This window comes from Canis lupus, chromosome 10, assembly GCF_048164855.1.
Source record: "Canis lupus baileyi chromosome 10, mCanLup2.hap1, whole genome shotgun sequence".
NCBI lineage: Eukaryota > Metazoa > Chordata > Mammalia > Carnivora > Canidae > Canis > Canis lupus.
This window is the reverse complement of record NC_132847.1, coordinates 56,756,746-56,770,257: the sequence shown is the minus strand read 5'-3', so window position 1 is coordinate 56,770,257 and position 13,512 is coordinate 56,756,746. Positions and strand designations below refer to the sequence as shown.

The following is a 13,512-nucleotide window of genomic DNA, read 5'->3' as shown; positions in this document are numbered from 1 at the left end:
GAGAGAGAGAGAGAGAGAGAAAGAGGCAGAGACACAGGCAGAGGGAGAAGCAGGCTCCATGCACCGGGAGCCCGACGTGGGATTCAATCCCGGGTCTCCAGGATCGCGCCCTGGGCCAAAGGCAGGCGCCAAACTGCTGCGCCACCCAGGGATCCCCTGATATAACTTTAGATCATACCCTTCCACCCTAAGGATTCAGTTCATTTAAGACCAGTGTCCTTTGCCAAACCAGATACAATGAAAAGGATAAAGGTTGTGATGGATTGTTGTATCTTTATAAGTAATATTACTTTATTTCATCCTGATCAGTTAGAAAGCCTATGGAATCAACTTCATGAGTAAGAACCAAAGCTTAATGAAAAGTCTCTCCTTGTAGAGCAAGTGGGTCTAGAATTAATCTTCTGCATTAAATCTAGGATTTTTGTGACTGCGGTGAGATACTTCCCTTCCCAAAAGGCACTCAGGTGCCCACCAGACTTTTCCTCAATCCCTTCATGATGTGTACTTAACCTACCATGACTTTGATTTCTCCTAGTTCCTGGTATGTATTCTAGGCCCCCAATTGAGCTGGAACTCTTCCCTGCATCCCACTGTCTAGCTCAGACCCTGACACACAGCCTGATCTTCTCCCCAAGTCTGGATCCTTTATCAGCATCTCTACTTGTCTGGCTGAGTCCTGATTCAATTTACATGTGTCCTTAAGAGACACTGCAAACTGCCTGGCTGTGTATTTGCACTGTCCAGGAATCTTTGCTAAATCCAATCCTACCAGGTTAGACCATTAAGTATATTAATGATGTCTGAATCAGAGTTTGGAGCTCATGTATCAGACCAAATATAAACTGATTCTTAGAGAATACAAACTTTGTAAAATAATCCACATTTACCTAGTAAAGTCTCGTGACAGTTCTGAAGAGAAGATCCAATTAGCCACTGCAGCGCAGTCAACAATCTGTGTACGGATCATCTTATCTACTAGTACAGCAATCATCTACAATGAGAAAACAACTATTAGGGTAAATCACACTTACGTGGAATCCACAACCATCCCACTGCTACAAAACCAAGATAGGTCATATGTGAAATCCATTTTCAGTGGTTATGGAATGGATCTATTTGACCATTAGGTCCTTAAGATTTATTCTGCACTCTGCTTGGGTCTGGTACTTACTATAAGAAATCTCTAACACCAGTAAAGATGGAGCAAAAGAACACCAAATATTTTTTGAAAATATTAGAGAATACAAAAATATATAATTTCTAAATTTATCCTAAATTAAAAAATATAAAAATGTTTTATCATAAAAAAGTGTTAATATGTGCAAACTATTTTAATGCTCCTTTATAACACATAGTATGAAAACAAAATATACTGAGGTCTGAAAAATCTGGAGCTTGTCTGTAGAAATTTGATAGACTTGGTAACAATATCCTACCCAGGTGGTAGACTCTTACAAGCAACAACCATTCTTACTACATATTTAAAATATGTTGAGATATTATAGTACAAAACTAAATCATAACACTTGCTCTTTAAATGAATGAATAAAATATGACTTCCACAGCACTAAAAACACAAGTTTAAAACCATTTTACAGATTCAAATTTCAAGTTTAAAAACAACAGTATTAATTGCCTTATTTTTATACCTATACAATCACACTCAAGATGTCTAATTAAAATTTTTTACCTGTGGATGGTTCCTCCAGACCTCAAACATAACTCTTAGAACATGTAACTTTCCTTCATCACTCTCAGCTAGGGTTTTGAAGACTTCATGAAACCTATTGACAGTGGGGTAAAAAATACCATAGATAAACTTATTCATTAAGGATTTTAAGTTTTCAAAGCCTTTTTGATGCTACTCACTTTACAGAGTAATACATAAATGCAAAAATAACCAAATGTTAAATATTAAGGATATAAAAAGTATGATTAGGAATTCATGGTTTGTATGAAATTTGTCACAAGAGATTTACAATATGCCACTGTTGGCCCAGGACTACAGTTTACCGTGTATCTAAGAATAGTGAGGGCTAAGGAACTGTCTCCAAACATTGGTGAAGTATCCTGACTGCACTTCTGTGAGAACCCTGCAAATAATAGAGACCTAGAAGTTGAGATGGGATGAGGAGCCCCATGTCTCTGCTCAGCTGGAGGAGTACCTATACATTCTTTCTTTTTTTGGATTGTTTGAGGAGTTAGAAAGCTGTCTTTAGATGCCAACCTTTGGGTGGCTCCCAAAAATCTAGTTGGCTCTCATTTCTGCTTACCTTCCTTCAAGAAGACGTTTAGACAGGATGGGAGCTCCTTGACTGTATATATGATTATCCTATAGACTCAGGTGTCTCACTAGTTCTCTCTAAAGCTCCACATGAAAAAACTGTACCTTCCATGTGTATATGCAAACTGTACATACATATTGACAGGAACCAAAAAGGGAGTTAGCTACCACAAGCCCAAACCACTATATTAAGTTATATCATAATACTGTTAAGATCTTTATGGTCAACAATTTTAGACAAAAATTATTATACCACTGGTATACACCAAGCAATGTTCCAAAGCTCAAAACAGAGTATATGTTCTTGTTGCACTTACTTTGCAAGGGCACTAAAGGAGTGGCTGAATGATTTGGCTGCCAAGTGTAGCAGAGTCTGTACAAAGACCTCTATTTTCAGTGGGTTAAAGCTGAACCCTTCATCTGAAAAATATTCCACAGTAAGACAGCTGGTCCATCACCTGGAATGCTAGATGGATGGTATGCTCACATGCAAGCATTAAGTCAGACATTCATGTCATGTCTTTGAATACTAATAAACAAAAACCACTGCTGATTTCAAATACTCAAAATATAAAACTAAGCATAATCTTAATTCTTAGTTTTTGGGATTATTTCCCTAATCCATCTAAATGATCCATTTCTTTTACAAATACCACATAACCTTCCTTGTTCATACCTCTCTGGTGGCAAGATAATATATTAATATAAAAATTCAGTAAACCCTCTGAAGTCTAAGTCTTAAGTTGTCTGATAACGTCTTAAGTTTATGACCATCATTTTGACATATATTATCTAAATTTCTTTTTTTTTTTTTAAGATTTTATTTATTCATGAGAGACATAGAGAGAAGGCAAAGATATATGCAGAGGGAGATCTCAGAACTCTGAGATCATGCCCTGAGCCGAAGGCAGCCTCTCAATTGCTCAGCCAACCAGGCATCCCTCTAAATATATTTTCTATCATAATATAAGTTTCTTAGAAAAATCCAAACAAAATAACCCAAAGGCCAATCATGTTTTGAGTAAGTCATTTATTATGCATATCCCCTTATGTACAGATCTAACAAAAAAAACTTTTCCCCGAAATGTTACCCAGTTGTAGAATTTTCATCTGTTTTACTGATTTGTCTTTTCTGATGCCATTATCACATTGTTTTAATTACTGTAGTTTTTATCTTCTAATATGTGATAAGACAAGTCCCTCTCTTTTTTTGTCTTGTTCACTTATTGATTCAGGTAAACTTACAAATCATTTTGCTTATTTTCCCCATGCTTATCCAGAAACAAGCCTAGGGATTTTGGTTGAAATTACCTAGTACATATTCAGTATGTGTTAAATATTATTATTATAGCTAAAATTGTTGTGAAAAACCCAACTTTATAATTCACTAAGTCCTCCCATTCAGGAACTTCTCTAAAGTGAAAACAGAAAATGTCTAAAAATCTCTGAATGAGAACAGTATATTTTACTTTGTGTTTACTTTCTTTTTTTTGTTTTTTAAAGATTTTATTTATTCATAAGAGACACAGAGAGAGAGAGAGGCAGAGACACAGGTAGGGAGAGGTAGGCTCCCTGTGGGGACCCCGATGCGGGACCCGATCCCAGGACCCTGGAATCATGACCTGAGCCAAAGGCAGACACTTAACCACTGAGCCACCCAGGTGCCCCTTGTGTTTAGTTTCTATACTGAATGTTGAATGTAAGCTCTGTTGCAGGGAGGTGAGGATCTCTTTTTATATAAGGGAGCAAAGAGCTGGGTCCTTAGGAACCAGTGAAACTGAACAGGCCATTGGTTAGGAGCATCCACTGAGACTTAAAGAGGAACTCCCATTATGCTTTATATTTATGCTTTAACCTGGCCTATACATAGTTCCATGAAGAAGTATTTATAATTCTCTTACCATCATCATCATCCTGGTTAGGATTTGGTACATCTTTCAGAATGCTGAAGATTTCATCATTTGTTGCTTTACTTTTAAAGGCAACAGCTAAACAGAGGGCAACTGAATGTCCAGGAAGAGAATCTAAGCACAAATGGGGAAAAGGATAGATCAAATTTAAAGATTATTCTTGTAAACAGTTAAATAACTAAGAAACTTAAACAATGGTCCTTTGACAGTCCAGTCCTCATATCCCTAGGCTTAGTAAGATGAAAAGCTGAGACTCCATGTATTTCTTTCATTTTGGTCAGTGCCCCCTTCTCCCTCTTTTACCCTGAGACCATGACATTGAAGTTTGAACAGGTAAAGGCTGCAAACTTGAGAGACAGGTTTTTTCATTGTCATTTGCTGAGGCCATACACTTGAATCTGTATAAGCCAGATGCTCATAGGCTTCGACTCCACATTTACTATTGGTTATAATCTGTTGAGTCCTTTTTGTATAAAATCTGCACTGATATATACTGTATGGCATCACCAGAGCAACTGCAAATCTTTTAATGTAAGGTAGAAAAATGGATAACAAATAAAAAGGCAATTCTGATATAGGGATTACTAAGTATTTCCAACGAATGAAGTCAATCACAATAGGTCACATGTGCTTCTCCTTGAAAGTGGGAAAGAAAATAAAAAAAAGAATCCCCCGTTACTAAAGGGGTCTACATTGTAGTGGGGGAACCAAGACAGTCACATAAAAAGTAACCAGAACAACACAAAACTGGCTTGCTAAAGGTTTAGTATTTATAGGAGAGGAGCTTGAGCCAGACCCTAGACCGAACATAGGAACTGGAGATAAAAAGGGCTTTCCAGATTGAGGTTAATGGCACAAATAAACGCAAAACCAAGAACCATGAGCACGGATTAAATCAAAGAGTAAGCCTGGCTGGAGCAGGGGTCCATTTGGGAGGAAGTGACCAATAACAGAGTAGGACCAACTGTCAGGAGGGCCTTCACTGTTAGGCTAGCTGCTTCTGTGGGAAAAAGGAAAGCTCAATGTTCAATAAAAAAGTTTGAGCTCTTGCTATTAAAGGCTGTACCTTTTACTTCTTTGAGCCAGCGTGAGGCAGAGCTGAAAACTCTGCGCTTATTAAGACTGCTGCCACATCAGGCTCTGCTCTTTCAGGAAAGCGCCATGATAGGAGTGAGGCGCTCGGTCAGTAAGCCCGGATGTGAGCTGGGGCTCTACTGGCTCGGAAGCAATTACTCTGGCTTTACCTCTTGGAATATATTCCTACTGTAAAAGTGGTCTAATTTTAATACTGTAAAAGTGGTCAATGCTAATTCTGAGAGTGTTTTAAGGATTAAGTGACATAGTGACACAGGAAATGTAGTTATTAGCATTGGGACAAACGGAGTTTCCTTCAAGGAAAATAGGTGTAGTGTGAGGTGTAGGCAGAGAACCAGGGGCGCAGTAGGAGGCAAGGGAGGGGAGTGACATGAAGTGGAAGGGTCATGGAGGAGCCATATGCTGTGCCATCTGCAAAGACTAATGTGGAAAACCTCAACACCTAACTCTCTACCAGTAATAACCAATGTGCACCTTACTTTCATAAGCATAAAATATAAAATGGCACTTCAAATTATAGGCCCTCTGATTCACAGCATAATCTCAGACATGAGGTAACCAAAAGGTAAGAAAACCATTATTTAAGAATTTACTTCTAGAGGCATATTGCTGGTCAAATTAGTCTTTGTGCACCTATGTTCCCACAACTGAACTGATTAAAACATGACAATTCAGATAATCTCCACTGCCATGACAAATATACTCTTATTTTACTAAGTTCTGGCTCTAAATTCAACTTGCCATACTTAGCATATTTAAAATAATGTCATGGATATAACATTATAAACAATATTAAGAATAAAAATTTACAAGCCAGTAATAACTAAGTAAATCATGAATCTTCAAAATGATGACAGGGCAAAAAAAATAATAGCAACTAGTACAGATCATCTTTCAAACAGACAAGCTATAAACCCAAGAAAAGAAAAAGTTTACTTTCTCCACCTTAAATAACTGACTTCAGAGAATGTTGGCATCAGTACTTCTAAAGACAATGGGATATATCTTATTGAATTACTTACTGCTACTTTCATCTCCATACTTGTAAATGCAGGTTGGGTTTGCAGGACATAGAGCTGAGAAGGTAGGAGGAACAATATCTAATATACGCTGATGGTAAGACAACCTACAATACAAATAAGAGCCTCAGAAAATAGGTTCATCAGTTCCATTATTTGGTAACCTCCAACTTACCGGGAAAGTCCCATTTCCAACACTCTGGACTCAGTTGACAGCCAAGAAGTCAAAGGGGAAAACAAGTTCTTTTAGCTTTTATATGACAGCATACCAAAACTCAGGCCTTCTTCGAAACTTACTGGTTCACAATGAGGTGTGGGCCAGTGGGTCCACAAGCCTGGTGACCAAGGATGTGGAGTGGTACTGGGGTAGGGTAGGGGTAGAGGAGATAGTCTCTATTATCGGGAGACTCATTATACTGTAGCAAATAAACAAATATCAAGGCTAATGGGAGCCAAGTTTCCTATTGCATGAAAAGGTATTTAGAAATCATGGCAAAGGGGAAGGCCAGAAAAAATGAGGTAGAATTAGAGGGATATACACACCTAGATGGATATGTGTGTACACATAAATGCATGTACTATCTTTGTCTACCTCGATAGCAGTGAGCATATCAAGTGTCCAGATCTTGGTTCCTAAATACCATACTCCACTATTAGGAACTTGGCTCTGTGAGGGGCACCTGGGTGCTCAGTTAAGTGTCAGCCTCTTAAATTTGGCTCAGGTCATGATCACAGGGTCCTGTGACTGAGTCCCCAATTGGGCTCCCTGTTCAGCAGGGAGTCTGCCTCTCCCTCTGCTCGTGTTTTCTCTCTCTCAAATTAATAAAATCTTAAAAAACAAAATGGCTTACTATTAAAAAAAAAAAAAAAAAAAACGAAAATTTGGGCTCTGTGAATAGATGACTGCAGGGAAAGGGAAAGGAAACAAAAGATGAGCCAAGAACAGCTTATGCCAAAAATAAGGGAATGCTTAATGAATGGATGGGGATATTAAGAAAGGGGGTGGGGAGGACATAGGAGCCACAAGGGGCTCCCCAACAAACAAAACAGGGACAATTTAGGCATCAAAATTAATAATGACAGCAACAGATTATGACTCACTGAAGAAAATAGAAATCAATTAGTTCCTACTCATGTATAAACACAGGAATAAATGAATGGGCAAAGGAGGGTAGCTCTTATAGGAAACTATTAAGTATAGGGTAAAAGGAAAAAAAAGAATCATTACTTGGCAATCATCATAGTGGTGGCAGATCAAAGTAGCAGTTGTCAATAGACATTTGATGAAGAATAGGACATGAATATAATCTCAGGATATCTCCCACAAAACATTAATCAATTACAAAGGGGAAAATGGTGACTTTAAGGTGGAAAAGGCTGGCAGACACTGACATGACCAGGTGACTAAGGTTAACATTCCCAAGGGTGAGACTCACGCGCCTCCCAATGTGATGCAGTGAGAAGAGTACCAATGATATAAGTCCTGAATTTGGTCAGGACACGTGAGGGTGACTAAAGAAATGAAAGCCTAGATTCTTTAAAACATGAAAGACAGGAAAGAGTAAATGGTCAAGTGAGGAACGTAAAGAAAAACACAACGAAATGCTTCCTGTACGCTCCGGATGGGACTCCAGCCCAGAAAAGGAAAAGACATTATTGTGACGGTTGGTAAGGTTTCGTCTGCGGGCTGGGTGGCTGTATTCCTGCACCACAGCCTGTTTCCTAATCTGGAGGGCTGCATGCTGGCCATTTAGAAGCACATCTTTGTTTTGGGGAAAGATACAATGACGGTTAGGGGACAATGGGCCTTCACATCTGCAGCTTGTTTTCAAAAGGTTCAGAAAAAGATCAATGTGATGGGTGTTTATATATATACAGAAGAGAAAAAGAAGTGAACTTCTGAACAAATGTGGTGAAGTGTTAACAACTAGGGAATCTAAATAAATAGAATACAAAATTCCTTGCACCATTTTGGCAATGTTCCTGAAATGTGAAATTATTTCAAAGTACATTTGACAAAAAAACTTACTGGCCTAATTCACAAAGAATCCATACGACGGCACTGCTTAATTTTTTTAAGCCTAAATCTTGACTAAAAACTGAAAGGGAAGAGAGGCAGGTACTTGGGATTTAAAAAATGATATTTTGGACATACATCGCACATGCAAAGAGAAAAACTGCCCTCATAGAAACTGGGAGAACTAAGCTAAGGAGAAAACACAAAGAACTTACCTCATACATTTTTCTAGAACTTCTCTAACAAACTTTGGTTTGGGACTTTCAGGATCTTGAGTAAGACAATCTGACCTAATAAGAAAATGGTAGTTCTTTTAAGTTCTTACACATAATCTGCACTTATACCTAATGTGTACTTAGCTACAACGAATTTTCTTGTACCTAAATTATTACATTTATATCTCTTTAAATACTAAAAATTAAATATTTCAGACTATGCAAAAGATTGCTTTTATGTTATAGTTTTAAATATTGATTTTTCTTTATTATGATAGACTGCAGGGAAAGGAAAGCTAAAACGTATTACCACTTACCAATCTTCCCAGCTCCAACGGAACTGGAAGTTACTTAGATGATGGGAAAACCAATTAATAAACCTGTAGATAGAAGTGGGTGGCAGGGGAGGGGGAGATAGAAAAGGATGAATGGTTGCAATCTGTAACAGGAACTTATATAAAGCTTCAGACAAAAAAACCCTACTTTATAGAGCTAAATAAAAAGGCCATCCCCTTACCAAAGCTGTATCTTCTGCTGCCATTTACCCTCTTGCTGCAAATCCTGTAATTCATCTTCTCCTAAAAATAATGGTCTCCTACTCGCTCCTTCTAATAGTATTATTCTTTTTAAGTGAATAACAGAAATGATAGAGTGCCTTTTTTGTGCCACGCACTATATACACACACACGTGTGTGTGTCTGTAGCCGAATTCTCACAATAACTTTCAAGTAATGTACTATTTTCCCCATTTCGTGGACAATAAAACAGGCAAAAAAAAAAAAAAAAGATTAAAGGAACTGCAGATAATTGTATAAATGGCAGACGCAAAGTGTAGTGTCTCATCACCACACTATGCCCTTTTCACCACAAAATATACATCTTTTCCCCTAAAAATACATCTGATCTAACTAGATAGAAATCACCTGAGCATACTGTGTAATGTTGTAAAATCTGCGAGAGCCCAATATATGTTTGCTGAATTTCAATAACATAATTGGGTTGTGCAACTCCTAGTTTTATGAGATTGGGAGAAAAATCAGAAGATGCTATCTTAGAGCATGTCCCTCATAGATCTATAATTTCAATCACTGACTCAGGTCTGATACAGTGCTTAATGATAATTTTCAGATATGCAATCTGAACAATGGACACGAAAGATCATGGAAACTGGAGAAGTGTTCAGTACCTGGGTCGATCTGACTGTGGACACTAACAGAGGTAAGAAAGATACCAGCTGATAAAAGTGGTAGACGGGTCTCCGTCAAAAGACAGTGGACATGCAATTACCACACCTCTAAAAATCCAAAATGGTCTTTTGTATAAACTGAGTCTTCAAGCTGTAGTTATGTAGAAGCTAATTATTTAAGAAAAAGATACTATCTATAAACAAAAATACATATATATTTATACATAATAAATACACAATATTAGGTTCTGCTTGTGCACAGGGGTGAGTACAAAGTTTATTTTAAAATCTTACATACCGAATTACAAAGGAAAAAGTATAATTATACCAAAGCACACAAAAAAAAAAATTTAATAATGAATGAAATTAAAGAAAACCTCAGTATGGCCATCATTTCCTATTGGAAGTTAGTAGAAAGCATGATGTTACATTATAAATTTTATTATTATACAAAGGGTTATTTTGGGGAGACAAGAAAGAAAAATCAACTTAGAAATTCTCTAAAAAGGCAAATATTTTGCTGATTAAATTCTTTTATACAGTACAGGGAATAGATGCTTCTTGCAATCAGTACAGAAATAAGACAATTACTATACCTGTCTACACATGTAGTGTTCATCGTGTCCAAACGCATATATAACATTTCAGTTGCCTGTGCAAGCTGTGAATTTGAGGATAAGGAAAACTACTCTGAATCCTCCCTCAAAATAAGTTGTGACAGAACATAACATTTCTTAGAAGTCATGATGACTAACAATGCTGAGCATCTTTTCATGTAATTGATTTTTTTAAAAACAGCTGCAGTTATCAGTCATATACAATAAATCTGACTTGTATACAACCCTGAACTAAACAGTGAATATTTATATCGCCTCCAAACTTTCCCCATGCTCTTCTGTAATCCTCTTTCCTCCTCCCCCAACAAGCAAATATTGGTCTGGTGTCACTGGATTACTTTGCATTTTCTATAATTTTGTATAAATGGAATCATGTAGTATAAATTCTTGTTTGACAACTTTTACTCATCCTACTTAATTTGCAATTCATTCAAGTTGTTGCCTGCACCAAAAATTTGTTCCTTTTTATTGCTGAGTAGTTTTCCATTGTATAGATATGGCAAATTTGTATATTCATTCATGTACTGATGGATATTTGGATTGCCTCATTCTGGGGTATTACAAATAAAGTTTTTTTCTTTTTTAAAAGATCTTGAGAGAGAGTGAGAGAGAGACAGAGAGTAGGAACAGGGGGGAGTGGAAGAGGGAGAGAGAGAAGCAGAGCAGGGAGCCTTACGGGGGGCTTGATCGCTGGACTCCGGGATCATGACCTGAGCCAAAGGCAGACGCTTAACTGACTGAGCCACCCAGGTGTCCCACAAATAAAGATTCTATGAACTTAATGTCCAAGTCTTTGTAGGGATATGTGTTTTCATTTCTGTTAGGTAAATACCTAGGAGTGGAGTGGCTGGACTGTGTGGTATACTTATGTTTAACTTTTGAAGAAATGGCCCCCACAGTAAGAAACATTTAATAATCTTTTAAAGCCAGGTCAAAGAGAGTAAGTTTAAAAACAAAGGAAAGGATACAACTTGGGGTAGAGAGCCAGGCTGGAGTTTGCACAGCTCGATAAGCAGTGTTGTGTACATCACATCAATGTGCGGGGGTGCTGGAAGCTGAAACAGCTCTGCAAAAATCACCTATAAAAGAACCATGAGTCAGAATGCTGTTCAACAAGTATCTTTGTACTTCCATCAGAAAGATCAACATTTTAAACGTAAACTCTTTAACTCCATGGCATTCATAATGAAAAAATAATTACTTTATAATCTTTAGAAACTATACTCTTTAAGACATGGAGATTTGCAATTGAATACTGTAATGAAAATTTCATCGTTCTATAACTCAAATAAGAATATGCAGAAATTAATGCTTATTTGATACTCCCAGAGAATAGTGCAATTAAATTCCTACTCTGGAAGTATCAGAGTTGATTCAGGCAGGTACTCACTGATCCATCAGTTTCACTCCTAGAAGCAGTAAAAACCCTCATTAGATTCTGAAGACAGGAACAGAAGATAGTCAAGTCATTCCAGGCTGCTACTTAAAAACCAGTGCCTGGCAATCTCTTTGGTAGAAAAAGATTACTTTGCCACCGCTGTTGTTCAGAAACTTGTTTCTGCCCTCCCTATATAATTCATGAACCACCTACCTAGAATTCTAAAACCTGGTCTGCATTCTTTCTTCTCATTCCCATCTCCCATCCCTCTGTATTCCCTTCTGATAAAATTTTACACTTTCCAGATTCGAAATTATGACCTATATTTTGCATTTCAACTGACGTGTCAATGAGTCAAGTTCATAGCCTAAATACACTCTTAAAGTTTTATAAGATAGGACAAATGCAGTACTTTTGGGGAAGCACACAAATACATGTATGAACAATAAGTGAATCTGTAATAATAAGTGAATGCTATTTTGAGACTTAAACCTCTACAAGGTGTTCACCCCTCCGCATGACTTGATATGGGGTCGAAAGTATTATTGATTCTTCCTACTTTCAAAAACAATGGGCTCTTCTAATTTCTAGGAATAAATAAAGACTCCTATCTCTCCCTACCGTGTGATACAGGGAATAATAATATACTAGTCAGGGGTATGCTGGTAATAAGAGGCCAGATAAACACAGTTATCTGCCTATGTAATATGGTATTTTAAAGTATTCAAGCCAATTATCTATCTGATAAGTGGACAGTGTACTCACAAGACTGGAGGTAACTTATACTATCCATGAATGAAGACATGCTATATAAATAATTTAGAGGCACTGCAAAATTCCATTTGGCTACTGGCCTCAACCTCCACTTTTGTTTTTACTAACATGGCTAAGAGAGCACAAAATTGACAGCAATTTTCTTGCTCCTGTGTTAATTTTCAGTACCTGACAAGTTGCAAGGGGAAAAAAAAAGCCAAGAGTTATTAACTTTCAAATCCATAGAAAGATTCTGAAACTTAGAAACATGCTCCATGTGGAACACATACCTCAACTATGTGGTAGTTCAAGGGGATCTTGTTCTTCCCTGGATAGCTCACCAACTGTGCAGCACTATTGAAAATTTAACTGAAGTTTAATAAGTATACAAAGATAAATAAAAAAATCACATTAGCAGCTCCAAAAGCACTGTGTTTGGATACAAGGCAAAGAAATCTTTTCTGAAATGCTCTAGACTTCAGGTACTTCACTTAACTATAGCAGAAATTACTTTTGATTACCACAGGAAACTCTCCACAAAACTCCTTGAAAGAGCAAAAGGAGTTTAAGTAATAATATTAAGAAAGCATATTCAGATCTATTAACTTTAAGTGTTTATAGAGTAGAACACTCCCCAAATACTATATTTCTTTCTACTTTAAAAATCTAAACCCAAAGCTTTCTAAGGCTTAAGGAAATACTAAAAATAAACTTTTCCAAAGCTCGCTATCTAAATGCTAGAAAACTATTAATATTCTTTTATTCCTCTAACATTCATACCAAAAACAGTTTGTCATTCAATTTGGCCGCTGCATATGGCAAATATTCACACAAAAAAGCCAACATCATGTGCAATTATAAAGCACTATAGTGTTATGAGGCACCTACAGAGAGATACTATCTGAGTGTGCGAGGGCCTCGAGAAAGCAAAGGAGTGTTTTTAGAGATTGGTCATTTAGTAATAAGACAGGGCATCAGGAAGAGAGGAAGATTTTCTTACACTCTTCACATTTTGCTCTTAACTAAAATCAAAGTGCT

The 13,512-nt window shown here is 37.1% G+C and overlaps 1 protein-coding gene across 3 annotated transcripts in view; it reads right to left on the bottom strand.

The window, feature by feature from the left end:
• The window catches only part of NCBP1 (nuclear cap binding protein subunit 1), a 36,365-nt gene that overhangs the window by 6,516 nt on the left and 16,337 nt on the right, over positions 1–13,512 (bottom strand). For all 3 annotated transcript variants that reach the window (XM_072842036.1, XM_072842037.1, XM_072842038.1), the window contains 10 exons: positions 12,765–12,828; positions 11,312–11,422; positions 10,323–10,387; positions 8,858–8,920; positions 8,541–8,615; positions 6,312–6,415; positions 4,186–4,308; positions 2,602–2,704; positions 1,691–1,784; positions 888–991 (listed from right to left, as the gene is read on the bottom strand). In XM_072842036.1, coding sequence (XP_072698137.1) covers positions 888–991; positions 1,691–1,784; positions 2,602–2,704; positions 4,186–4,308; positions 6,312–6,415; positions 8,541–8,615; positions 8,858–8,920; positions 10,323–10,387; positions 11,312–11,422; positions 12,765–12,828 — 906 coding nt within the window. The remainder of the gene's footprint in view (positions 1–887; positions 992–1,690; positions 1,785–2,601; positions 2,705–4,185; positions 4,309–6,311; positions 6,416–8,540; positions 8,616–8,857; positions 8,921–10,322; positions 10,388–11,311; positions 11,423–12,764; positions 12,829–13,512) is intronic.